The following is a 25,862-nucleotide window of genomic DNA, read 5'->3' as shown; positions in this document are numbered from 1 at the left end:
GTGTGGGGCTTCGGGCTTGTATTACCATCACTGAGAGACTTACACGCATCTACAGATTTGAATATAACGTTTTCTGGGAATATATATATTAATATTTATCTATTTGACAGAGAGACAGCGAGAGAGGGAACACAGCAGGGGCCGTGGGAGGGGGAGAAGCAGCCTTCCCGCCGAGCAGGGAGCCCGACACGGGGCTGGATCCCAGGACCCCGGGATCATGACCTGGGTCGAAGGCAGACGCTTAACTCACCAAGCCACTCAGGTGCCCCTTCCCCAAATATATTTTATAGACATCGTGAACGTGCCCAGAGGATGTGCTCAGCCCCGTGCAGCCGCCGCTCCTGGGCCCACGTGTCCTCTGCCTGAGCCCCAAGAAGGACAAGCAGACCCCCAGGCAGGGGCCTTGGCCTGCACGGGCTCCCAGGCTCATGGGGAGGTGACCCCACTTCAGTTTGTGTTTAAGGAGAGCCAACAGTGCTGACGAGGTTGGCAGGGAGCGACACGTTTGCACAGAGTGGAAGACGAGCCCCAGACCACAGAGGGCGTGAGAACCATACTGTGCACACAGCCTCTCACGTCCCCCCTGACCCCGACCCCGGGGCGGCTGACGTCCCTCCCTTTCCATGCCCCCGACCCTGGCTCTCTCCCTTCCCCACGCTGACCCCTGGACACCAGTGAGTCCAGGCCTGGAGCCTCGTCGGCGCTGCTGCCGGTGCCCCCTGCGGGGAATCCGCAGCCTTGTGCGCGGGCGCGTCTCTGCCCCACAGCGCAGCTCTCTGGGCCTCATCCTTCCCACCAGCCCGTTCTCCAGCCCAGACTGTGACTGCCGCCGTAAGGGACAGTGTGGGCCGCCGGTTACCATGTCCGGCCTTGCACCTCAGCTGACGTGTGTCGGGGCCAGGAGGCCGTGGGCAGGGTCAGGGTCCGGTCACCCAGCGTCCGAGGGCTGCAGGGCCAGCCAGTCCGGCCTCTGCCGACCTTCTCCCCTCCCCGGGCGCACGCGTCTACAGCACTCCTTCCCAGGAAGCCTTCCGGCCGGGCTGGGCCCCGCACTCTCCCCCTGCCCCCGCTGTGATGTCCTCTTGCCGCCTCTGTCTGGTCTGTGAGCTCCTGCAGATGCCAGACTTTTTTCATTTTCACAGCAGCAGTGGCCCCATCCTGCCTGGCTCACCGGGGGCTTCCCGCAGGCGCACATATACGAACCCTCGTTTCTCTGGAAGAAGACGGATGAGGAGAGGCTCCTTGTCCCCGATCACACAGTGTGGCCACAGGCTGGTCTCCAGCCCCGTCTCCGGGCCCCAGCCCAGGACTCCTGTGTCCCTGGAGCCCCAGGCCGGCCACGGGTGTCAAGGAAGAGGCCTGAACAGCACATGGGGGCCACCCACCTTGTCCTCCAAGTCCTCGCCCTGCCGGACTTCCACCCCGTCCCCCGGGAGCTGTCGGGGGTGGCGTTGGCACCGTCCTCCAGGGAGCTGGTCCCGGCAGAGGGTGACCGCCTCTCAGGAGCTCACGGAGAAGCTGGACCCTCGGCCCCAGAGCCCAAAGAAGGGAAAGACCTTGTGGGTAAAGGAGGCTGTGAAGGTGTAGATGGGCTCCTGGCTGACCGCGTTGGCGAAGGTCACCCAGCCCACCTCGTAGTCCAGGGACACGCGCACCTGCCGGGGCTGCTCCTGCAGCGCCAGCCGCGTGGGGAAGGAACCCAGCGCCGACACGAAGCCCCAGGCCAGCCTCACGGCCCACACGCCCTCCTCCGGCCGCATCCGCAGCTCCCCCTTCCGCCTCACGGCCTCGCTCACCACGCCCACCGTGCAGCTGCCCCCGTGCGCCAGGTCCACCTTCACCAGCCACGTGTGTCTCCCCGCCGTGAAGCCGCCGAGGGCCAGGACACAGGTGGCCCGGTCAAAGCGCTGGGGGCTGTCTGGCGAGCTCTGCCACTTGTAGGAGAACTGCGCACGCCTCCGGTCCTCAGATACGAGGAGCTTGGGGTGGGCGGTCTGGGGGTCCAGGCAGATGTCCGCTGCAGAGGACAGAGACGGCAGCGCCTGTGTAGCACCTGCGGGAGCGGTTAACGCCCCGCCCCCGCCTGCTGGTGTCATTCTCCGTGTCCCCGGGCCTGCGGCACGCGTGTCTCCCAGAACCATGCAGGAGTCCCGCTGCTCCGACTTCCCCGCAGACCCCCCGGGACAGAGGCCGGGCTTTGAGCAGCCCGGCCGGTGACGGGGCGTGCTCCGCCTGCTCACAGACGCCCGGGCTCCACCCCCGCCGTCCTCGGCTTGTGCCAGCCTTGGAGGGCAGCCCTGTCCCTGCCAACGCGTGGCCTCCCGAGGTGGTGCCTGCCCTGCTGCCGCCGGCCCCCACCCCTCCTGCCTCCGAGACCTCCAGGGCCGAGAGGACCTCGGCTCCGTCCCGAGGGCAGGCCCACTCCTGGTCTGCCCCCCGCGAGCGCTCGGGCTCGCCTGAAGCTTATTCCCGCTGCCTCCGTGATTTTAGATCCATCCGAGTCAGAGGGTGCTTCCCAGCATGAAACACAGCACGGATCCTGCACAGTGTGGCCCGCAGGTGGGACGGTTCTAGATGCAGGTGTGGCCGTGGGCCCAGCAGCGCGAGGCGCCGGGTCTCTGGCCGACAGGTGCCTTGGGTGGCTCCTGCGGGGGCTGCCTTCCCGCTAACAGTGCTGTTAAATTCCACGGAGACCGAGTGCGCTCTCCAGTGACTCCAAACCCAGATCAGAGTCCCCTCGCCCAGGAAGCCCTTCTTGATGACCCTGGTCCGGCTGGTGTGACCTTTGTCCCCACCCGGCAGGTGCAGAGGAGAACACGCGCTTCTTGACAGGGTGTGTGTGTGTGTGTGTGCACGTGTGTGTGTTTGTGCACGTGTGTGCGTGCGGGCGGGGGACTCCGGGGCGCCTGGCAGGGGACTCCGGGGCGCCTGGCAGGGGCCCGATGACCCACGGCTTCCCCGCCCCCGCCCGTCCTGGCGCAGGCCGCCTACCTGGCTCAGAATCCAGCTCACAGCACAGCTTCTCTGTGAAGAGGAACAAACCAGGATGAGCTCTCGTTGGTCTCGTGAAACCACACCCCGCTCAGCGGTGAGGAGACTGGCCCCAGCGCGGGGGGCACGGGACAGGGACAGCAGACGGACCCCCAGACCCGTGCTTCTGAACATCAGCGTCTGGAGAAGCAGCGACAGCGTGCGTCTGACTCTGGGGTCTGGGGGCGGCCGCCTGGCCCTGGGGGGCTGTGTCTGCCTTGAGCAGCCTCTCACGTGGGGCAGAGCACGTGCCCCAGAGACATCGATCAGAAGAAAGGATAAAGGGGCGAACTGAGTTCTCACTCTCCTGGGAAATTTTTGGAACAAAGGTCAGATTTGATTAGAGGACGGCGTCCCTCACGGCCTGGCCACGGGCGTGCTGGCTGCCGGGTTCCAGTGTGGGCCCATCCAGGGGACGTCGCTGTGGGCAGGCCACATGGAAAAGGGCAGCATCACCCCCTGACGTCAGGGACAGGGCGCTGCCAGAGCCGCACGCCTGAGTCACGCCCGGCATCACACCTGTTCCCACCAGCACGGCCTGTTCCAGGAACACGGGCCCAGTCCCCACAGGGGCCTGGAGCGCCGGCCAGACCGGGGGGAGGGGGGGCGCGAGAGAGTCAGCAGCCCCACGGCACGAAGAAACACTCTGCCTGGTTATTAATTAGCCGTGTTCATCATCAGAAACTTACCATGTATGACAAGTGCCTCTGCAGACTTTTTAAATTATCAAAAATGACGGGTTTGTTAATCATTATTTTTTATATTGTTCAAGGTCAGCAGATAAGATTTACTTGTGTAATTGTTTTTCAGACCAGTTAATTTTTTTCCAGAGATCTTCATCTCTATTACTGCTCTCCAGTGTTACGTTATCCCGACCGGCAGATTTTACCAACACGTGCAAGGAAGGACAGTCTAGGAAAGCCCCGGAAGGTACGAGCCAAAGGGCGCTCAAGCCTTGGGCGGTGGTGGAGTGTGGGGGGCGTTCCCAGTCCCAGGCTTCATGGACCCCCGTGCCTGGGGGAACCCTGGGATCCTCTTACCCAGAAACATCTCCATCTCCCTCCTCAGTGGGACAGCCTGCTGGGGGAAGTCCCGAATCCTCTGGCCCAGCTCAGGGGACACAGCCTCTGGTTTCCGGCACTTTCTGGTTTCACATCTAGGGGCACGGAAAGAGTGGGGTGTCTCCAGACTCGGCTGGCCACCTGCGAACCGGGCACAGGGGAAGCAGGTCCCACAGGCAGGCACACTTCCTCGGGGACGCACTCCACTGCCCACCGCTGGGCAGCTGCATGTGCAAAGGCCCGCGTGTGTGTGAAGTTGTGCCATTGACGGGACAAGGCTGTGGGCATGCAAGAGTCAGGCGTGTGACGCCGTGTATGCACGCCCGCGGGAGACGAGGGAACGGCAGCTTACCTTATCAGAGTACTTCTGATGTCCTAGGAGAAAGAGGGGAGGGCATGAGTTCAGACAAACTCCATGTTGCCACAGAGGAAAAGCACCCAAGATCCTGCAGCCGCTGAGTTCTGGGGCTAGTGAGGCGTCCGGGGTCACAGAGGCCGCCCTCTGATCCCATGCAGCCACACAGCCGAGGGACCTGGCAGCCTGCTGGAGGCCAAGGCCCCTGCTCTCAGTCCCGTAAACTGGGAGTGTGGCCCCCAATCACGCTGCCCATCTGATGCCTCGCTGGGCCCCCCCCGCTATCTCGGGAAGAGCTTCCTGAGTGCTGGGTGGCCCCACAGCACCCCCGGCCTCGGAAACAGCACGGGACATGTCTTTGCAGAGCACGAGATGCTTTTCAAACTGCTCGTTTCCACTGCATCTTCCTGTTGGAGTCTCACAGTACCCCGAGAGGCAGGTAAGGAAAGGGCCCCCCAGTTCGATGGACATGGGACAGTGAGAAGCCAGGATGCAGAGTGACCAGGGCCTGTGTGGGCAGCCGGCGCTGGAATTCAGGACCTCTCTTGCCCTCAGGGTGAAGGGGAGGGCGCGGGAAGTCAGAGGCGGCCGCGGGTGAAGGGTCTCACCGTCAGCAGCTCCCGGGCGGGCCTCCCGTTCTTCTCCTCCAGCTCCGAGATCAGGCTGCTGAACCGGCAGATCTCCTCGCTGACCAGGACGTCGAACGCGTCCCGTTGCCTCAGGATGTCCCCATCCAGCTTCTCCAGCTGGGCCAGGAGCACGCTCTGCTGCTCCTCCAGGAACTGGCTCAGGTGTGCAAACTCGAAGACCACTTTCTGTCTCCTGGTGGCGACCTGACACTGACGGGGCAGGAGGGGAGGCTGGGAGGGTGATGCCTCCTCCTCCTCCTCCTCTCCCTCCCTTTCCTTCTCTTTCCCCAGTTAGTTCAGCCCCGTCTCCCTCCGGCCCAGATCCACGGCCTCCTCCTTGGGTGGAGAATTGGAACCCCTGCCCCAGGTCCCTCCTGCTGGGCGGTTTCTGGGAGCTGCCCCTTCCGTTTGGGCTTCTAGAAGCCTAGCCGGGGAGGGGGTGGGACAGCCTGCCTCCTGCCTCTCACAGGGCGCGCTCTCCCCTCAGCACAAGGCTGTGTCCTGGGCCGAATCGCCTTTGGTCCTTACAGCCTCAAAGCAGGTCTGGGAGGTCCTGCCGACTCCTACTCCCACCTCACGCCGAGCAGAGATGCACTCGTTCCGGTGGGCGTCCGCTAGAGTGGCCACTAGAGTGACCTCCCAGCCCCCGTGCTACGTGGCCTTGGCTTCAGGGGGCCACTGGATCCCGGTGGGGGGGGACAAGGTCCAGGAGCAGACGGAGACCTACCAGGAGGACTTGGATCCTTTCGTTTTCTCTCGACTGGATTCTTTGAATCTCCTCTCTCTCTTTTCTTAGACACTCAAGACACTTCTGGATTTGTTCCTGCAGAGAGAAAGTATGTAGCACGTTACACAGAAGCAATGACTGGTGAAGAGGACATGACCCGACGGAGGGGGCACCCCCTGGCTGACGACACCTGTGTCCCAACTGTCCGCAGCATCTGGCTCTCTCCAGGCCCTTTCCTTCTCCCTGTGCTCTCCAGGAACCTCTCCCGGTGCCAACACAGCCCATGACTCAGTTTCCCCATCTGAGGCTGGCAGTCTTCAGCTTAAAAACCCTAATTTGTTGGGGTGCCTGGGTGGCTCAGTGGGTTAAGCCTCTGCCTTCGGCTCAGGTCATGATCTCAGGGTCCTGGGATCGAGCCCCGCATCGGGCTCTCTGCTCAGCGGGGAGCCTGCTTCCTCCTCTCTCTCTCTCTGCCTGCCTCTCTGCCTGCTTGTGAGCTCTGTCTGTCAAATAAATAAATAAAATCTTTAAAAAGCAACAACCCTAATTTGTTTTGTGTCTGGTAAGCTAGGCCTGGGATCTGTCCCGAGCCTGATATGCACTTCTTGAACGTGTTCCGACTTGCGCGCATCTCTGTCCGAGGGAACGCGTACACACAGTCGCTTGTTGTGAATAGAACCCATTTTCTGTGTCTGATTCCAGACGGGAGAAGACACTTGGATAATATAAAAATAGCCGACACACTGCTGTAAAAACGGCTTGGTCTGGAGTAGAATAGGAACAGGTTCACACACACAAACATCCACGTAGGGACACTGAGGAAGGCAGATGATGCTCTCCCGTCACGCCGGTGAGCTCGTGGACACAGACACGCAGTGGGTGACGGGGAGGACCGCACACCCGTGTGCCCCCCTGCACGCAAACACTGGTTTATTCACCAACACGAGCACACAGGCCTCCCTGCACACACCACATGCATGTCCGTGCACATCACACTGTCTGCACAATCGTCCCCCAAACGCAGACACCCTCAGGCGTGCGGGGCGGACCCCCGTGGCCACCCAAACAATCCACGCGTCCTTGTTGCGCCCCGGAAACTGTGGCCGCAGGTGAGCAACACGGAACGTGCTGCGGCACACCTGGGGCTCCTGCCCGAGGGAGGCCAGGGAGAGGGAGGCGGGCTGTGCCCCGGAGCCCCGCGTGCCCTCTCCTACCCTGTAGGGCCCTGCTGCCTCGTCCAGGAAGCGCACGGTGTGGGCCCGGTGCTCCCAGGCCTCCCGGCACACCACGCACAGCTGCGTCTCATCGTCCTCACAGAAGAAGTAGATCTTCTCCCCGTGCTCCCTGCAGAGGTCCTCTGCCCCCGAGTCCGGCGAAGACACCAGCTTGAGGTGTTCGATGCTCTCCACCACGCTGGCCAACTGCCAGTTGGGCCGGAAGCTCCCCGGGCGGAAGGGCTCCTTGCAGAGGGGGCAGGGGAGGGCCTCCCCGTGGAGGGCCTCCGCGGGGTCTGTGCCTGGGATCTCGCAGTAGCGTGTGAGGCAGCCCCGGCAGAAGTTGTGGCCACAGTCGATGGTGACCGGCTCCCTCAGGGTGCCCTGGCAGATGGGGCAGTTGACCTCGTCCGCCAGGCTGGTCACGGAGGCGGCTGCGGCCATGGACCCGCTGTGCCCGCTGGCACCTCAAGGTCACTCTCGGTGCGGGGCTGAGCTGGAAGGATCTGGGAAAACAGCAAGATCACACACTCGTCCTCACACGGCCAGACACGGCCACGTCGTAGATACGCACAGACGCCCCGGCGGTTGTGGACGCGCAGGCACACACACAGACATGTGCGCACACACAGACACACACTCACCTGTGCACACGGACGCGCGCACGCACAGACATGCGCACACACGCGCCCCCAAGGACAAGGCACCCACCTGATGCCGAGGTCCTCTTGTCCTCCTCCCAAAGGAGCAGACGCCCCCGCTCCAGGAGAGGGAGGAAGGAGGGGCCTGCATTCCAGAGCCGTCCTCAGGCACTGTCTGGGCTGCAGCCCACAGCCCAGGGCGTGGCGTCTGACCTGTCCCTGCACCCGCGCTGGCCGTATCTTCGTCGTCCACAGCTGGCAGAGATAGTCCTTGTTTGGGGTGGGAGGCGGACCGGGTTGGGGACCAGAGAGGCCACACCAGCCTCCTGCGGTAGGACCAGCTGCCCCCAGGGAGATACGGTATCGGCCGGCCCAGCGAGTGGGAGGGCACAGATAAGCTGGCTGCGCTCAGAGACATGCCCCCGGCCTGCGGCGGCTTCCACAGAGGCGAGAGTCAGCCCTGAGTGGGGAGCAGGAAGGAAACTGGCAACCACCGGCACTCGTTTGGGACCCACCGCTCACGCCGGTGTCTGTCCGCGGGGCGCCTGGAGCCCCCCGCCGCTCTGGAGTGAGCCTGGCACTGCGACCGCAGGGGCCCCGTGTATGCGTGGGGAGGTGCGAGCGTCCCAGAGCTGTGCCCCCACACAAACACCACGGGAGCCACCGGTGCAATTCAAGTTTCCACCCGGCCGTATTTTATTTTATTTTATTTTATTTTATTTTTTCTGGAAAGAGAGAAGAAGGGACCTGGCCGTATTTTAAAAAGGGAAGTTAATTTTAGTATTTTATTTAGCCCCCAATACAATCATTTCCACGTGTAACCAGTGTAAGAATGAGGAAAGAGGTATTTTCCGTCCCTTCTAACAGGTGTATCATTTGGTGAGCTGCGCATCTTCGCTGGGACCCGCCGCATTCTCGTGCTCCGTGGCAGCGCGGAGCTGCAGGCTCTGGGAGGGCGGGGGCGGGTGGCTGCCCCACCCCCTGGGAGGGCCAGGGCGGTTGGGAAGGAAATGGGGTACACACAGCAGCTCAGGGGCAGAGCAAGGGAAACAGCGCAGGGCAGATGGCTAGCGTCAGAATGGGGTTCCCCTGGGTTTCAGGCACAGATGCAAGGAGTGGATGGACCATGGCCTGGACCATCAGGTGGAGGCAGCACAGGGGCTGGGGGCACGTGCCCTGAGCCAGGAGACTCGTAGCTCTCCAACTCTATGACCGCAGGGAAGTCGGTTCACATGCTGTCAACTGAAGGTAATCACACCTGTCCCGAAGGGCTGTTAACAACGGACGTGGACGGTCTGGGGACACTGGCTCCCCGGCTGGCGGCGGCAGAGGTGAGGAGGCCTGCCTGGGTGGGTAAGGTGAGCGGGGAAGGGAGGCAGAGGAGGGGCCGGAGAACTCCTCCCTCCGCAGTCTGGACTTTGACGCTGAGCGCACACCTGAGAGTGGAAGCTGGTGGCTCCCACCTGCTCAGGGGACAGGAAGCAATGTCACCTCCCTGTGTTTCCTCCTGGAACTCTCCACCCCACAGCGGTCAAGGGTGGGGTTCCAGGGAACCCATCTCCCTGTGAGCTCATACATGCTGGGCTCCCCACCCCGGGGACAGAAGGACTCGGCAGGAGTGGAGGACAGGCTGACCAGGCCCCTGCTGGGAAACGCTGGGTCACTTCCAGTGCCCTGGAGTTTGAACCCCCTCAGCTGATGGGTGGTGGCCGGCGGCTTCCCAGGCCGAACCCTCCTGCTTTCTTGCAGCCTCCTATTGTGTTCCCTCCATGACTCACGCAGGAGTGACAAATATCAGGGACAGAATTTGTGTGGCCTGAGGCAGAGGCCTCTGCAGACAGGCTGCGGACAGGCTGTGGGCGGCAGCGGCAGCGGGATGCCCTCTGGGCCTTCCCGTGAGGAGCACCCCCATCCAGCCCGCAAGGGAACCCTGCGGGAGGCAGTAACCCGCGCCCGGGGACGCACCTTCTGCCAGGCTGCCCCTCCCCCCACCTTCCCAGATGGGGGCCCAGCTCTCCTGCTGGGCGCTGCCTTGTATACCCTGCAAGGAGAAGGAGCCCATCCAGCCTCTCATGGTCCCGGTGCCCCTGGGCCCTCTGGGGGAGACGCGCTGTGAGGAGCACGGTGAGAAGATTTACTTCTTCTGCGAGACCGACGCTGAGTTGCTCTGTGTGGTCTGTCGGCAGGGTCCCTCCCACCGCACCCACCCTGTGGCCGTCCTCGACGGGACCATTCAGCCCTACCGGGTAAGATGGATGGCTTTTGGGGGGCCTGTGTGGGCTGGGACAGCGTCCTGTCGCCCGCCGTGGAGGGCACGGGGAGGGATCTGGATGAAGGACCGTGGTTCCCCGTGGACGTGTGGCCGTTCACAGGCTCAGGGGGACCTCAGCCTCACGGGGCCCTGCGGCCACCGGGCACAGAGAGTTGCATCCGTGAACGAGTGCATGGGACGGTCTTCTGCCCACTGTGGGCGGGTGACCTTGGCCTCCCAGGACCCACACAGGGTATGGGACTTGCCAAGGCCGAGACTGCTGGGCTGAGCGGGATGCGAGGGGAGAGCACGGGCGGCCCGCAGGCGCCCCTCTTCCTTGTGAGGGGGGGCACGGCACGGCCCACCTGGCCCCCCCGCTCGCTCTGTCCATCCGGCGTCTGGGTCTACAAGTGATCTTCTCTGAAGCAGCTCTTGAGCCTTGGACTCGGCCTCACCCCCACGACCACTCTAAATGCTGGCTCTGCCGTCCGCGCCCAGACTCGCTCCACCTCGAACGCTCTCCCTGTGTCCTTTCTCTCCAAGCATCCTCCAATCTGCCAAAACACGCAGTAGACCATGTTGTTCCCCTGCGCCAAACCCTCCTGTGGGTCCCCAGCGCCAGGAAAGCTCGGGCATGGTCACTGGGCCCCTGGGCCACCTGAGGGACAGTCCAGGCGCGTGCGGCACGCACAGCCCGTCTCTAGGCCCGCTGTAAGCACTTCCTGTCTCTGCAGCCTCCCTTGCCCCTTGCCCCGCCGCTGTGTTCCCACCAGCTGCTGCCACCCGGGACTCCGCCTTCCCTGTACTGCAGGCGGGAGGTGATCTCCAGGTGATCTCTGCAGGACGAGGACCGCCCTGTTCACCTTTGAGTCTCTCTCCCCATCGGCGGCGCACCAGGGACGCAGCAGTTGCTCTCTGTGAACGAAGCCGCCGCTCCCTGCCCGTTCTTCTCCCGCAGGACCGTCTCCGGAGCCAGTCGAGAGCTCCGCGCCTGGAGATGAGCGAGATGGAGGCCACATGGCGGCGGGAAGACAGGAAGCTCCAAAAGCTTCTGGTAAGAGCTTCTGACACCTGGTCTTCAGGGGCTTGGGGGAAGCCTCCGGCAGGTACTCTTGGGCTCTTCTCATTCACGTCCTAGCCTCTCTGCGCGGGCATTCGGGGTCAAGGCTGTGGGATCCCAGAACTCCACGGCTGGAGATGGTCTGAGACCTGGCCCAGGACCCATCTTCTCAGCCGCTTTACAGAGAGAACAGGTCCGGGAGCGGGACGTCCCGCAGGGCCTAGCCCACGGTCATGATGACGTGGCTACAGTCCGGATCTCTCTCTCTCAGCACTTACTTATTTGAGAGAGAGAAACAGGAAGGGCTGAGGGAGAGAAACTGCAGCGCACTCCCGGCTGAGCTCAGAGCCCGCCCACGGAGCGGCTCTCAGGACCCTGAGATCACGACCTGAGCTGAAATCGAGTCAGACGCTTCCGCGACTAAGCCAGCAGGTGTCCCTAGAAGCCAGGTGTCTTGGCCCAGAGCCACTCTTCCCATCCCGTTCGGTGTGCCCTAAGGCACTGCCTTCAGATAGGAAGGGGTGGGTAGGTGTGTGCGGTGTCACTGTCGCTGACTCGGGGCTGGCCTGAGCACGTCGGGTGAGCTGTAGGGCCACCTCTCTGAGCTACACAGTCATCCAGGAGGAAAGCCGCAGTCTGAGAATTTCGGGTGTCCTGACCAAGGGAACAGAGTTGTGGGGCAGGGGGAGACCCGCAGCTCTCCTCGGCTCCCTTCCAAGCATGCCGTGCGGAGGGCGATGTCAGGGGACAAGAGCGAGGCCACACACTCGAACCACACTGGTTCCTTCAGTGGCTCTCGGACGGACGACTCCCACCGGCTCCTCCTGACTCTAGGGAAGGCATGGTGAGGTGAGAGCCGTGTGGCAGATGGGGAAGGGTGCTTGAGAAGCTCAATACAGCGTTGAGGGCATTCTGGGGCATTGTTCTTAGACTCTCTGGTAAGACAGGGGCACAGCCCTCACCGCTGGCAAGTCTTCTGAGACCCGTTCCGCCACAGTACTGAGAGAGCTCGGGACTCCCTGTGCCTCTGAGTCGTGACATACAGGTGACCCTCCTAGAGGCCAGCCTCTCCATCTCCCTCCTGGCCTGTTTCTCCGTTTACCCCGCGCAGACTCACATTGAAAGCAAGAAGCAGCAGGTGGATGCGGCGTTTGGGAAACTTCAGCGGGAGTTGGCAGACCAGCACAGTCTCCTGCAGGCCAGGCTGTGGGAGCTGGAGCTGCAGACCTGCATGGAGAGGGACCAGTACAACTCCAAGTTCTCCGAGGAGATCACCAGGCTCGGAGCCCAGGAGCTGGAGGAGCAGAGTCAGCAGCCAGCCAGCGTCCTGCTGCAAGTGAGGCCGTGCCCACCCCGTGGGCTAGGAGAGGGGCCGACCAGGAGGGGACACAGGCGGAGGGCCAGGGATGCTGGGACAGGCGGGAAGGGCAAGTGGCCGTTGGTTCGACTAGAAGGGACTGCCAGGTCTCGGGTTGCACCGAGGGTCTGCAGACCCAGAGAGCTTACAGACTGCAGACCCAGGGAGGCTGGATGACTTGTCCACCCACTGTGGTCGCGTCAGGGACCTTGCAGTCGGGGGGCCTTGGGTTTGAGGACAGGCTCTTCCAGCCATGCGACCGGGGCGAGCCTCATGAGCCCCCTTAAATGTGGGGATAATAATAGCACCTCCCTCACAGGGCTCCTGCGAAGATGGTAGGAAACAGTCCATACGAAATGCTTAGCATGGTCCCTGGCTCACCCAGATTATCATTCTTTTATCCCGTTTCACATCGGGTCCAGCGGGTAACTGGAGCCTGGACCCTGTTCCCCAGCAGCCCTCAAGCCCTGGAGGCAGAGCACGGTCCCCGGGGAAGGCTAAGTCAAAGAAGCCAGCTCTCATGACCTGAGCAGGGTCCCAGATGAGGCGGGAGGCGGGATGTGACAGCCGTGTGATGAGTAGGGAACGGAGCAGACACAGGGCTCGGGAAGAGAGCTCTGAGGCCGGACGATAAGGAGGACAGGCTGTGTGGAGTCTCCGGTGGGAAGGACGTGTGGACGCTGAGTGCATGTTCCTTCTCTTTTGTAGGATGTCAAGGCCAACCAGAGCAGGTAGGGCCTTCTCCCCAGTCCTGCCTCCTCGACACCCGGCTGTTGACTTTGTTCCTCTCACCTCTGTTCCCCTGGACACAGACCGAGGGGGGCCCTCTCTACCCTGCCCCCCACAGAAATGCAAATTCACTCTGACAGACAGACAGACACACAGTCTCCACCTAAAGGGCTGTGCTCCAGGAGTCTGTTCTTATTTATTTATTTATTTATTTTTAAAAAAGATTTTATTTATTTGACAGACGGCGATTGGAGAAGCAGGTAGAGAGAGAGAGGAGGAAGCAGGCTCCCCGCTGAGCCGAGAGCCCGATGCGGGGCTCGATCCCAGGACCCTGGGATCATGACCTGAAGGCAGCGGCTTAACCCACTGAGCCACCCAGGCGCCCCCAAGAGTCCATTTTTAAACTAGTTGTTTGGTATCAGGGATACGGCTTTCCCTCGGAGGTGAAATTATAAGCCATAATTGTGTTTTTAGGCTGATGTAGGAACATTTGTTTAGTTCTCAAAACTACTGGTACTCGAGTCAGCATTGAAGAGCACGTAAACTGTAACTCCGAGGAGAGAGATTGTCTCTGAACGGCGGTGGATGGACGTGGGAGACTGGCACGTGCTTCCAGTCCTTCCCTGGCTCCCCCATGCCCCCATGCCACAAAGGGCAGCCCTGGCCCCGTGCTGTCCTCTGCTGTTTGCACTTGTGCCTTCTCCGTGCTCTGCGAGGGGCACCTGTTATTCAGCCACAGGGTCTGGACCTGGGGTCCGAGGCTTGGGAAGGGTCTCCCAAACTTTCTTTTTTTTTTTTTTTTTTTTTTAAGATTTTATTTATTTGTTAGAGAGAGAGAGAGAGCGCGAGCGAATACAGGCAGGCAGAGTGGCAGCAGAGGCAGAGGGAGAAGCAGGTTCCCCTAGAGGCAGAGGGAGAAGCAGGTTCCCCGCTGAGCAGAGAGCCCGATGTGGGACTCGATCCCAGGACCCTGGGATCATGACCCGAGCTGAAGGCAGCCGCTTAACCCACTGAGCCACCCAGGCGTCCCGTGTCTTCCAAACTTTCAAAGAGTGTTTGGGGTATAGAGCTAAAGGGCTGTGCAGTCCTTTAGCTGGTCTGATGAGGGCGCTGAGCCTGCTCGTGGTCCTGCTGTCGGGGACAGGCAAGGACGGAGGTGTTACCTGTTTTCTCTCATCTCCCCTCCCCACCCCCTTCCCCTAGTAAGGAACAGCACCAGATTAGGAAGAGGAGTTTAAGGTCGTTTCTCCACCGACATTGTACTGTCCTCTAGAGGCAAACAGGGTAATGACCTCTGTCCCTTCCAGCCTCCATAGACCCCAAACATTCTCTTAGAGGACCTACCTCTAATTCTTTTTTTTTTTTTTTAATTTTTAAAAGGATTCTATTTATTTGCCAGAGATCACAAGTAGGCAGAGAGGCAGGCAGAGAGAGAGGAGGAAGCAGGCTCCCTGCTGAGCAGAGAGCCCTATGCAGGGATGTGGGGCTCCATCCCAGGACCCTGAGGTCATGACCTGAGCCGGAGGCAGAAGCTTTAACCCCCTGAACCCTCCAGGCGCCCCTACCTCCAATTCCTAAGGGCTGGTTGTCTGTAGGTATGAGACAAGGACTTTTGTGAGTCCAGAGACCATTTCTCCAGACCTTATCAAGAAGATCCGAGATCTCCACCGGAAAACACTCTTCCTCCCAGAGATGATGAGGACCTTCTCAGGTAAAGGGGAGGGGTGGCAGCTTTCCCCATACCCCGCTGGTGGGACCGCCGTGTCCTCCTCCCATCACCACCTCCCCCTGCCTGCCAAGCCTGGCTCTCGGTGTCTTTCCTCCCTTAAGCCTTCCCTTGGTGGTCTGCTCCGTGGGACCGGTCCCGAGAGCATCTTCTCTCCGCAGGGACCCGCACTGGGCCGAGTGTCCAGGCAGGTGACGGTAGCTTGTGTCTCAGTAGACCACAGCAGAGGGCACAGAGCAGACGGCCATCCCCCGTCCCTGGGCTCACACGGTTCCCAGCTCTGTTCTTGGGAATGCTTGTGAGAAATCACAAGTCACACAGCTTTCTGTTTCTGTTTCTCTCAGAAAACCTGGCGCACCATCTGGAAACAGACTCAGGTAAACAGCTGGGGGTGGGGATTCCTTCTCTCCTCCGTCCAGTCAGTCCAGAGCAGTTACGCCTGCGAAATCTGGAGCCTGACCACTGGGTGGTCTGCTCTCGCTTGTGCTGGTTAGGAGACACGGCAAGCCAGTGTGCCTGCTGGTTCTGGTTCGTTCTCCTTAAAATGGAGCACGCACTGGTTCGGACCCCATGGGCGGCCAGGACCTAGGGGAACGCACACACGGAAAGGGCTTAGTGCGGTTCGTGCTTGTCCTTGTATGGATGGTATCGCCTCAAAAACAGTCACGAAACTCTTGTTTGCGAGTGTGTGTTCCGCCCAGCATTGCGCCAGACTCTGTCGACTTGAACAAATGTATGGTTTTTATTTTTATTTTTTTAAAGATTTATTTATTTATTTGACAGACAGAGATCACAAGCAGGCAGAGAGCAGGCAGAGGTGGTGGTGGGGGGAAGCAGGCTCCTTGCGGAGCAGAGCCCGATGCGGGGCGCGATCCCAGGACCCTGAGATCATGACCCGAGCCGAAGGCAGCGGCTTAACCCACGGAGCCCCCCAGGCGCCCCAAATGTGTGGTCTTTAAAAAACAGCGTCTGCTTTACTTGACGACTTGACTGGACTTAACGTGCCGGAGGACCCCGGGGCGTCTTGCTCCACGCAGACTCCGATCCCCGGCCCCCTGGCCTGCCGGGCCGGCCGCGCTCCGAGACGCGAACCCTCAGGGCGCCGCACTGGCCCGCCCCGCGCGAGGCCGCGGTCCTGCGTCCGGGCACGGACCGCTGCCTCCCCCGCGCCGCGTGCGCCCCGGGGCGCGTCCCCCGAGCCCGGCTCTCTCCCCGCAGGGCCCGCCCCGCCGGACCCGCGCGCCCTCAGCCGGAGCCGGGCCCTCACCGAGGACAGGAAGCCGGCGGCCTTCCTCCGGGACACGCAGGACCTGCCGCACGGCCCGCCGCGCTCCGAGGGTGTCCCGGCGGCGCTGGGCACCCCCCGGCTGCTTCTCAAGGCGCCACCGCAGGTAGGTGCGGCCCCGAGCCCCTGGGGAGGCGGTGGGCGGGGCGGGCAGTGGGCGGGGCGGGCGAGGGGGCGTGTCGGGCGAGGGGGCGTGGCGTGCAGGAGGCGGGGCCTGAGCGCAGACCCGCGGCCCTCGCACCTGCGGCCCCCCGCGCGCCCCCGCGCGCCCCCGCGCGCCCCCGCGCGCCCCCGCCCCGCCGCAGAGGGCACCCCGCCTTCGTCGCGCGCTCGCCGGCTCACTGCCCGGCTTCGGCCGTCTGGGGAACAGGCTCCTGTCTGCCTGCGCGGCGGAGGGCGGCGTCCGAGGGGCGCTGCCGCGGAGACCAGGGGGCTGCCTGCGCACACGGGCAAAGCTGGGGAGCCCGCGCGCTTTTGAAAAAGAGAACAAAACACCACTAGGCCCCAAACCGCCGGAGCTTCGGAAATACTCACCGCGGGGAAAGCAGAGCGGAGCCGGGCTTGCTCTAGTTGACGGAGCTGACTGTTGGGTTCTGTTCCGCCGCGCGCTTGGAGACGCCGCAGGCGCAGGGCCTCTTCCTCCTGCCCCGGGACGCCCACGTCCCCTCCTTTCTGACATTAGGTCACGTTTCTTTCTGCTAGAGGGTGTCTAATAAAGTGTAGGAACCGTCACGCTTCTGCACGGCATGGGTCTCGTCTGCGCAGGTCAGTGGGATCTCTGCGACCAGGCCGCAGTCCTGTCCCTGATGGCACTCTTCCCTAAGATGACATGCTGTTCAGGTCTAAGGCACCTCTCGGATAGTCACTGTTATTACCATGATTATTACTGGATGATGGGGCTTGGGTTCACTTCTTGCGCACTGACCTAGTGTTTTGGACAAGCAAGCCTTTTTTTTTTGAAAAAGCGAATGAGCCACCTACCCTGTATTTCCAAGTGTGACTAAATTTAAGGTGAGTGGCTCAGGTAATTTAGGGGTGTGGATAGGCACAGATGGAGGCTCCGGGCCAAAATTAAACTACTCTGCATAAGAAAGAAAATGGAATTTGAAAGCTTAAGGAGTAGGAGGATGGGTACCTGCTTGGGGGCGGAAATCACCCACTGGTGATCCCGCAGAGCACTGTGAAACTCAGGGTTTGTGATGTAAACCACCCTTTATCTCCGGCGGGGTAGCCTCTGCGGGTGAACCCTGGGCTCCGTGCTTCTGTAAGCATTGCTGGTCTTGGGACTGTGAGAGCGCTGAGCTCTGTCCGCTTCTGGCCAGAGCACTGGGCTGCTGGCTTATGTGAGGGGCCGCCATGCACTTGGGGTGCCTCAGAGAACCAGAGCAGTGGTTGTGATGACCCAGGTGGGGTGTGTAGAAGGACTCGGTCCACAGCCCAAGAACCGTGATTACAGCAGCCTGGGAGCCCGAGCCAGGTCTCCCGCTCCCTGCTTTGCTCTGCACGCGGGGTGGCCTTCCTGTCTGTGGGCGTCTTGCTGGCTTCACTTGTGCCCTTTATTTCCCACTCCTGCCAGTTCCCCCCTTTTCCTCGGACTTCAGGGCAGAGAGCTGTCTCAGTCATATTCCACGGGTCCTGGTGAGCAATCCGCAGCAGCCCAGGCCAGGTCCCCTCGTGTTCTCTACTGGATTCTCTTTACCATTCTCCTCACCCCCACGGGCGCGACTCTCATGTTTTCACACGTCCTCGGCTACAGGGGGAGCTCTGAACAGATACCTAGTACAGGACTGTTTCTGCCTCTTTTTGAGCTACGATCTCGGGTTTAAGATCCAGGCATGTTGCTATACATACATCTAGTTTATGGCTTCTAATTGCCAGAGTGTTCTACAGAACACGTCAACTACGTCTCATACTTCCTTTCAGCAAAGAACATGTAGTTACTGTCTTCTGCCCCATTGAGCGGGGAGCCTGATGTGGGGCACGATCCCAAGACCCCGAGATCATGACCCCGAGATCATGACCTGAGCCGAAGGCAGACGTTTCACTGCCTGAGGCCCCCAGGCGTCCCGACTTTTCTGATGACTTTACCTGATAACGACACAGTTCACTGTTGACTTATTTCACAATCACATACAGATTCTTTAACCTGCCCAGGACCCTCTTGGCTGAGCCACCATCTACCTCAGTGCTTTACAAACCGTAGCATTTAACACCGTCTGAGAGTTTTATTCAAATCAAGTTCTGACTACAAAGGTGTAGGGAGGGACTTGAGATTTTCTGAAAGTGCCCAGGTGATGCTAGGGCTGCAACCAGACCCTCCAAGCAGGGATCTACATCACTGCCCCCACCCCGCACACCCGATTGTGGACCTTCAATCCCAGACTCCTGAGAAAGGCTTTTGATAGGTTTGGTACTGACTTGTGTGCCAGACTGCAAGACTGCCAGACTGCCCATGTGTGTCTGGGGACCCTTGATAACCTCCACGGGGCCGATCACTGTGGCGGATCACTGTGGCCCACGGTTCCTGCCACAGCTCGTAGCCCTTTGGCTTGGTCGTTATGGGGTCAAACCCTATGCTCTGCCAGACGGAAGTTACTTAATTTCTCGGAGTCTTAGTCTTCTGTGAAAAAGCAATCAAAATGCCTGCTCTATAGGATTATATGTGGCTTAAATGGATTAATAGGTGTAATGCAGTTCTGGAACCCAACCTCAATGTGGGGTAGATGGGTTTTCCTGACCCTGAGGCCAATGATGTGGACACCAGCTAGGTGTCCGGCAGATTCCACTCCATTCTGGCACCATCTACACAGGGACGGCGTCGGATTTCCCGGGTTATGGGCTCAGGCCCCCCAGACTGCCGTCCACGTCAGATGCCTCACCCGCTGGCTATAAATCAGAAGTTCCCATTGAAAGACCCGCGGATCCCCTTACCCAAGAATCCAACACTGCCACTGGATGCAATCAGCAAGAGGTTCTTTATTGTTACGCAGGCGCCTGCGGGTGGTCAGCGCGCGCCTGCGGGTGGTCAGCAGCTCCTGCTAGCTGAGCACACCCGGCTGGGGTGGTGCCGGGTTTTTATAGACAGGTACAAACAAGTTTTGGGTGGGGCGCAACTGGTTGGTGGACAGTTTGAACTTTTGAAAAAGGCATTCGTGGAGTTTGCTGATTGGCTTTGGGGACCTGCTCGCGCGGAAGAGAGAGGCGGGAAGGGGGAACAAGCTGATTGGTTCTGAGGGCCCGCGCGCGGGAGGAGAGAGGCAGGGAGGGGGAACAAGAAGGGGGAAGGTAGGAATGCCATCATGGCGTCTTCTATTATTTCTATAAGCCAAGCAGTTACAGAAGGGCAAAAGAGCAATTAATCACGCAATTAATAACCTAATCTACGCCTAAAAGCCAGCGGTTCACAGAAAAGCAAACAAGCGGTTAGTTATCCTATCTATCTTCTAGGGGAGGGGGCTTTATGGGGGAGGGGTCTTTCACCCATGTCCCTCTCCTTGGGTTCCACTAATATTCTGGAGTGACTCACCGAACTCAGGAAACTTGTTTACTAACTGTATTATTGACCTATTGCAGATATTAAGGATCTGAATCAACAGCCAGATGAAGAGATGCGTAAGGGAGGTGGTGAGCGAAGGGACTTCTGTCTTCGTGAAGCTTGAAGACCAGCACGGCAGCGCGGGGGAAGCATCCTGGTCGCTGGCTGGGAGTCCTCTGAACGCCGTCCTCTCGAGTTTTCATGGAGGCTTCATTACGTAGGATAACTGATTAAATCAGTGGTCATCGGTGACGGATCCAACTTCAAGCCCCTTTCCCCTCCCCAGAAATCAGGGTGTGGGACTGAAAGTTTTAACCTTCTAATCATGAATGGAAGTTGCCTTGTTAACATAGACCCACTTGGGGTAAAGGGAGCCTGTTTTCAATAACAAAACACCCATCGCCCTCAGGGATCGGAAGAGATTTCAGAAACCGAGGACAAGAGACTGAAAATTGTAACAAGAGATGGTTGGGGAAATTCCAAGGTTTTAGAAGCAGTGAGCTGGAACTGTGGACAAAGACCAAAAATACACGAGAAATATATTTTGGTCAAACGCATAGTTCCTATACATCACAGTGTCACAGCGTGCAACGGGCTTGGTGCGGAGTGTGGTGTTGGCTCCGCAGGTGATGCTGTTTGGCTGTGCCCAAGACTTGGGGCAGACGCTCAGGAGACCCTCGCTGGAGGCCCAGTGCGTGGTCTGCAGAGCGGGAATCAAACTGCTCTGGACCCTTGAATGTGCACCAAAGAGGACCTATTTATTATTATTTTTTAATTTTTATTTTTAACTTAAGTTCAATTAATTAACATAAGATAATTAATATAATGTATCACTGGTTTCAGAGGGAGAGGTCAGTGACTCACCAGTCGCTTACAACACCCAGGGCTCCTCACATGACCTGCCCTCCTTATGCCCATCCCCCAGCGACCTCACCCCCCCTCCAGCAGCCCTCAGCTTGTTTCCGGTGATTAAGAGTCTCCTAGGGTTTGTCTCCCTCTCTAGTTTTGTCTTAGTTTATTTTTCCTTCCCTTCCTCTGTGTTCATCTGTTTTGTTTGTGAAATTCCACATATGAGTGAGATCATATGATAATTGTTTTTCTCGGACTTAGTTCACTTGCATAATACCCTCTAGTTCCATCCACATCGTTGCAAAGGGCAAGATTTCATTCTTTTTGATGGTTAAGTCATATTGCATTGTGTGTGTGTGTGTGTGTGTGTGTGTGTGTGTGTGTGTTTATATACCACTTCTTCATTATCCATTCATCTTCCAGAAAAGGGAAAAAAAAAAAAAGCCCTATTTAGGAGCCGGGTCACCTCCACTTACCCATTCTTTCTCTCACATACAACTGAAAAGCCCGTGATCTGGTGAGAAATCTGGGCTAAGTCCAGTGCCACACTCGGGGACGGAGATGACCGAGGCCCAGAGCTCACACACAGCCCCCTGGTGAAGCAAGGAGAGGGGGCCGGACAGGTTCTGGTCAGGACTGGCTTTCCTGCATGTCCAGTGCTGGGGGTGTCCTGAATTCAAAGAACACTGCAGCTTCCTTGCCGGAGGGTCACAATAGGGAGTTAAAAAAAAAAAAGTATTCAAATCCACAGAAGAGTGAAAAAAAAAACAAAACTAAACAGAGAAGCGCTGTGTATACTACCTTTAGTTTGGGACTAGGTGGCTATCAGCAGTGAATGTTATCTTTGTACAGTCTCCCTGTCCCACCCCCTTCTGAAAGAGGACACAGAGCTAATTATCTTCATGGTGACAATGAGGCCATTGCCACCAGGATCATTGGCTCACAGGCGTCTCTTTGTAGAGGGCTCCAGAGACTGGCTGGGTGGGGCCCGAGAGCCCTGCAGAAGGGTGTGGGAGAAGGGTGTGCTGGGTGTTGGAGAAGTCGGGTGAATGCCCTAGGGAACCAGGGCTCCCGCTGGGCACCTGACTCAGCCTTGGGAAACCCTCCCCTCTGCCCAGGGCCCAAGGGCACAGAGGATCCCTCCCACCTTCCAGACCTTGCGACTTTACACCTGTCCTCACAGAGCCGTCCACTCCCGGCCCCAAGTATGGGCTTCTACCCGCTGAGGCATCACCTTGTTTCCCACAGGGCTGGGCGCCAAGGTCGTGCGTGGCCTCCCCAGCCCCTTGTGCTCAGCGGAAAGCACGGGCTCATGTTCTGTGAGCTTCCAGAGGCTTACTGAACCTCCCTAACCGTCTAGTCCGGTCTGAAAACCGAGAACCAGCACCTACCTTGGGATTGTTGTACGGAGGGAAGGAGACACCACCCATGTAAGGAGAAGCACGGATTTCCACCTCTGTGGGGAGCCACGCGGCTCCTCCTGCCGTGTGCTGCTGCCGAGCCTCCTGTCCTGTGTGCGGGCGGCACCTCCCTCTGGTCACCGGGTGCACAGTTTTCCCTGCATCAAGCCGTTCTCGGCGACACCAGGAGGACGTTCTGTTCTTCATGTCCCTTCTGACCCTATCCCCCTGGAGACAGCGTCTGATCACACAGGTGAAGGGCTCGGTCCCGAGAGAGTGCCCGCTGCCTCGCAGATGCCGGTCGCCAGCCCACAGCATCCTCTGTGCTTCTGATGATCCACGGTGGACCAAAGGTTCCCGTGGGGGCTCCCGGGCTCCACGGACCTGTCAGGAGCGCTGACCAGTCTCTGGTTGACTGAAGGACTGATAAAGGGTGCAGATGACAGCCAGATGAAGAGGCACCCAGGGATCCTACAGGAGGGTCCCAGGCGCACTGGCTTCTGTCCCCTGGAGTTGGGGTGTTGCCCCTGGGTGTGGGGGTGCTCAGCCGTCTGGAAGCCCCCCAACTCCGTGTGATTGGGATCTCGTGGGGGCGCCCTCACGAGGGCACGTGCGTCATTAGCTCCATTCCCTGCCCCTCTCCCAAACGGCTCGGCTTGCGGTGGCTGGGTCTCTGGCGACCAGCCCCCTGTCCAGGAGCCTGCCCAGAGGCACCGCACTGAACGGGGCACGCTCCTGGAACCATTATCATGGAGGACAGTACGAGGGTTTGGGAGCTCGGTGCCAGGAACCAGGGCCAAGACCCACGGATGCACGTTGTGCTATCTCACGACAGGGGGACAAGCAGACATCGCCTGGCACGGTGGGAGGCTCCCGGCCGCTGCTGATAACAGCGGCAAACAGGGGTGCAGACATCAAATCCTACAGACCAACAGTAGCAGGGCCCACGGGCAGGCACACGAAAACAAAGCGGGCACATGGTGGATTTGGATAAGGTGAACATCAAAACACGAGGGGAACACTGGACATGGAAGGTCCTGTGGGGGGTTACCCCATGACCGTGCAGGAAGGCAGGACCACTTCAGTAAGACCAGTGGGTAAGTTAAGGAATAAACACAGCACCCACCACAAGTTCCCCAGCATTAAAGTTAAGGACTTCTGATTACCAAGACACCAGAACAGAGTGAAGAGGTAATTACCAACTGGGGAAAGACACTGACAATACGTAGAACTGACAAAAGACTAGAATCCAGACACTACAAACACTGCAGATCCAGACGCAAGAAAACCTCGAAGAAAAATTCAGAGGACCAGAGCAGGCCCTACCCAGGGAGGAATCCCAGAGCCACTGTCCTCAGCAACCACGGGCGGGCGAATGACAGCGGCCGTGAGACGGATCGCCCGTCAGCCGGACCGGGAGGAGTTCCTCGGCCGCACCGTCTAGGAGGACAGAGGGACACTGCGACACTCTGCGTGCTGTTGATCCAAGCATGCGTGTAAGACTTCATGGGTGGAGAGAAGGAAGACCAGGAGCAGAGAAACACAGGGATCAAGAAAACCCAACAAAGAAAAAAAAAAAAAAAGCACAGAAAAGAATGACAAATAGAAATCATAAAATATGATCATAAAATTTTATTGGTTTCTCAATAATCACAATAAATGTAAACAGAGTAACTCCTATTTGCTGAAAGACCAGTTTCTAGACTGGAAAAAAAAATCCAGCTATGCTGTTTACAAAACAAGCGATAAAACAATGACCCTGATGTTATTAAAGATAACATACTGGGCAGTGATAGTGAAGGGAAAGTCGATGTAACTGTATCAGTGTCAGAGAAGACCTATTTCAATGCAAGAAGTATTATTAGCATCATTAGGTGGAGAAACAGGGATAGTAATTTTGGTAAAAGGAACAATTTATCTGGAAACTATAACAATTCTAAGCTCTCATACATCGAACAATTTATGATCAGTTCCAAAAAGAACAGAACAGCAGATTTTAAAAGATATTTCTTTCAGTCACTGATACTCAAAGACACAGAAAATGATTAGGATCTAGAATAATGGAGCCACAAAATAAGATTCTTCTAATAAAGATAGAGCATATTTGAATAACAAAATATAATTCATCCAACGATTATACAAAGAACCCTGAACTTAAGGGTAAACATAGTCTTTTTAAAAAAGATTTTATCTAATTATTTGAGACAGAGAGTGAGCACAAGTGGGGAGAAGGGTCAGAGGGAGAAGCAGGTGCCCCGCTGAGCAGGGAGCCCGGTGTGGGGCTCCATCCCAGGACCCGGGGATCAGGATCTGAGCCCCTGGGGGCCCCTGATTTTTTTCTGTCACACCCCTTGGGAGACTACCTGAGTCATCCCCAGCTTATCCCCCCGTACTACAGTCAAGGGCCTGGAATTTCACGCCAACAGCTCAAGCCAGGTGTTGAGGGCCTCCTGCGGCCATTCCTGGAAACGCGCGGGTCCCAGGCCCGCCCCAGCTTGCAGCGGCAGCCTCACCCCTACCCCTCCGCACCCCCCCCACCCCAGCCCAGAGCTGTTTTTCTACCAGCAGGGGTGACTGAGCCCAGCTTAGCGGAGGGACTGTTTACAAAGATGCGTGCGGGGTTCAGCAAACCGCCCGGGACGGTGAAGCACCCCTGGGGGCGAGGGGGGGAGTCCCAGGTCAGCACAGCTCCATGACCGCTCGGGCGGCCCCCACCCCCACCAGCTCTAGAGGGTCATCTGGGCCGCGCCGGGCCTCTTCCCGACTGGCTAACGCTCGCGTCTCTGCCAGCTCCTCCTCCGCCCGTGGACAGACGCCGAGCGCCCAGGGGTCAGCACGGCGCCCTTAGTGTCAATCTCCACACCTGCCCCAGGGCCTTAGCTGGCCCCTGTGTACTTCTGACTGCCAAGTCTCTGGCGTGGCCCCGACTCTGACAGCCCTTCACCCGGGAGAGCTCTCCATCCGGCTGCCGACAGACCTCTCAGAAGCAACGCCAGGGAGACCCAAGCCTGACTCCCCAAGCAGGCCCAGCTGTCGTGTGGCTGCCCTCGCCTGAACCCCAGACCCGGGGCCGTTGGCCTAATGGCATATCGCGTGTGCGCAGCCTCACGGGCGCGCCTTCTACCGCCTCGGTCTACACAGCCCTCACTCAGCAGATTCACCCCCGGCGTCCCCTCTCCCGGACTCTCGGCTTCCTTCTCTCTCGGCACAAAGATATTTCAAAAAGCAACCATAGTGTTTTAGGTCCATGATGCTTATTTTCCAACATATGGTATGTTTGTATTTGCTGTGCTCAATTTATTTATTTATTTTTAAAGATTTGTTACTTTATTTGAGAGAGAGCATGGGCATGGGGAGGGGCAGAGGGAGAAGCAGACGCCCGCTGAGCGTGGAGCGCCCGCAGGCATGGGTTCCACGACTCTGGGGTCACCACCTGGGCCGAGACCAAGAGTTCACTGCTCAGCCGCTGGGGCCCCCAGGCGCTCCTCACTGCTTATACTTGTCTGTGCCTCTCGTGGGACTCCTTAGGTTTTATGGAGGGGAGGGTGACATTTGACTTGAAAAACTGAGTTCTGTGTCCTTGGAGATTGGGCTATTGATAAGGTAACTTCTTTGTTGTAATCTCAAAGAAATTTGCAAACCAAGGGAGACTCCTGTCTTGCAGGATTGTGATCTCAGCAGGTTAACTATTTATCACTTTATGGCAGTCAGGGGTGCCTGAGGAATGCTACACCTGTGGAGGGGAGCGGATGAAGAGAAAAGAGGGGGGGGTTGCAAGGCGCCAGCTCTTGCTTTGTCCTCAGCCAGCCTCCTGCTCCCTCATCAGGACGAGCTCCCTGAAGGAAGGGAGCACCCCACGAAGAACGGTGTCGGGGGTGTAGGAGGGCAGCACGCGTGCCGTCTGAGCGGCTCCCTAGCCCCAGACCCGGCGGTGTGGTGCCCGCGGCCGGCATGGTCCGCCTGTGCCAACCCCTCCCCTGCTGCAGACATGCAGTGACCCCTCCCAGCCTGTC

At 58.9% G+C, this 25,862-nt stretch overlaps 2 protein-coding genes and 3 long non-coding RNA genes across 7 annotated transcripts; 3 read left to right on the top strand and 2 right to left on the bottom strand.

Annotated features, from left to right (window-relative positions):
• Positions 1 to 228: 228 nt before the first annotated feature.
• LOC309864390 (tripartite motif-containing protein 10-like) lies at positions 229 to 8,034 on the bottom strand. Of its 2 annotated transcripts, none has more exons than XM_082729835.1 (8): positions 7,661 to 8,034; positions 7,017 to 7,522; positions 5,803 to 5,898; positions 5,055 to 5,285; positions 4,444 to 4,466; positions 4,071 to 4,186; positions 2,992 to 3,024; positions 229 to 2,017 (listed from the first exon to the last, which is right to left on the bottom strand). In XM_082729835.1, exons 2-8 carry the CDS (start codon positions 7,458 to 7,460, stop codon positions 1,500 to 1,502), a joined length of 1,461 nt encoding a protein of 486 aa, XP_082585961.1. In that variant the 5' UTR covers positions 7,461 to 7,522; positions 7,661 to 8,034; the 3' UTR covers positions 229 to 1,499. The 2 variants fall into 2 exon arrangements, with proteins under 2 accessions (XP_082585961.1, XP_082585960.1); XM_082729834.1 differs by having other exon boundaries at positions 7,728 to 8,034.
• On the top strand, positions 4,444 to 6,038 carry LOC309864392. The gene is made up of 3 exons (XR_014311495.1): positions 4,444 to 4,885; positions 5,097 to 5,237; positions 5,905 to 6,038. It is a non-coding gene; the product is annotated as an uncharacterized lncRNA (long non-coding RNA).
• A 993-nt stretch (positions 8,035 to 9,027) lies between the features above and the next one.
• LOC309865184 (E3 ubiquitin-protein ligase TRIM15-like) lies at positions 9,028 to 16,354 on the top strand (the record flags this gene model as incomplete). The annotated part of the gene is given in 10 exon segments (XM_082731363.1): positions 9,028 to 9,629; positions 9,631 to 9,903; positions 10,867 to 10,962; positions 12,080 to 12,304; positions 13,034 to 13,056; positions 14,328 to 14,338; positions 14,634 to 14,765; positions 15,125 to 15,157; positions 15,747 to 16,206; positions 16,273 to 16,354. Coding segments are annotated over 10 exon segments (1,431 nt in total), but the record flags the coding sequence as incomplete, so codon positions are not given.
• Positions 16,355 to 16,367: 13 nt separating this feature from the next.
• Positions 16,368 to 20,153, top strand: LOC309864393. Its single transcript, XR_014311496.1, has 2 exons — positions 16,368 to 16,830; positions 19,639 to 20,153. It is a non-coding gene; the product is annotated as an uncharacterized lncRNA (long non-coding RNA).
• On the bottom strand, positions 19,604 to 24,964 carry LOC309864391. Of its 2 annotated transcripts, none has more exons than XR_014311493.1 (3): positions 21,837 to 24,964; positions 20,926 to 21,145; positions 19,604 to 20,331 (listed from the first exon to the last, which is right to left on the bottom strand). It is a non-coding gene; the product is annotated as an uncharacterized lncRNA (long non-coding RNA). The 2 variants fall into 2 exon arrangements; XR_014311494.1 differs by having other exon boundaries at positions 19,604 to 20,107.
• Between the last annotated feature and the right edge of the window lie 898 nt (positions 24,965 to 25,862).

This window comes from Mustela nivalis (genome assembly GCF_964662115.1).
Source record: "Mustela nivalis genome assembly, chromosome: 5".
Classification (NCBI taxonomy): domain Eukaryota; kingdom Metazoa; phylum Chordata; class Mammalia; order Carnivora; family Mustelidae; genus Mustela; species Mustela nivalis.
Note: the sequence above shows the minus strand (reverse complement) of the source record. Positions and strands in the feature narration are given on the sequence as shown.

Bases quoted from the DNA above. Each gene is read 5' to 3' on its own strand.
- LOC309864390 (XM_082729835.1), bottom strand. From the start codon at position 7,460: ATGGCCGCAGCCGCCTCCGTGACCAGCCTGGCGGACGAGGTCAACTGC. The intron at 5,899-7,016 runs GTAGGAGAGGGC...TTCTCTCTGCAG, and splicing joins AGGCAGCAGGGCCCTACAGG to GAACAAATCCAGAAGTGTCT. The intron at 4,467-5,054 runs GTGAGACCCTTC...TCTTTCTCCTAG, and splicing joins CCGCCCGGGAGCTGCTGACG to GACATCAGAAGTACTCTGAT.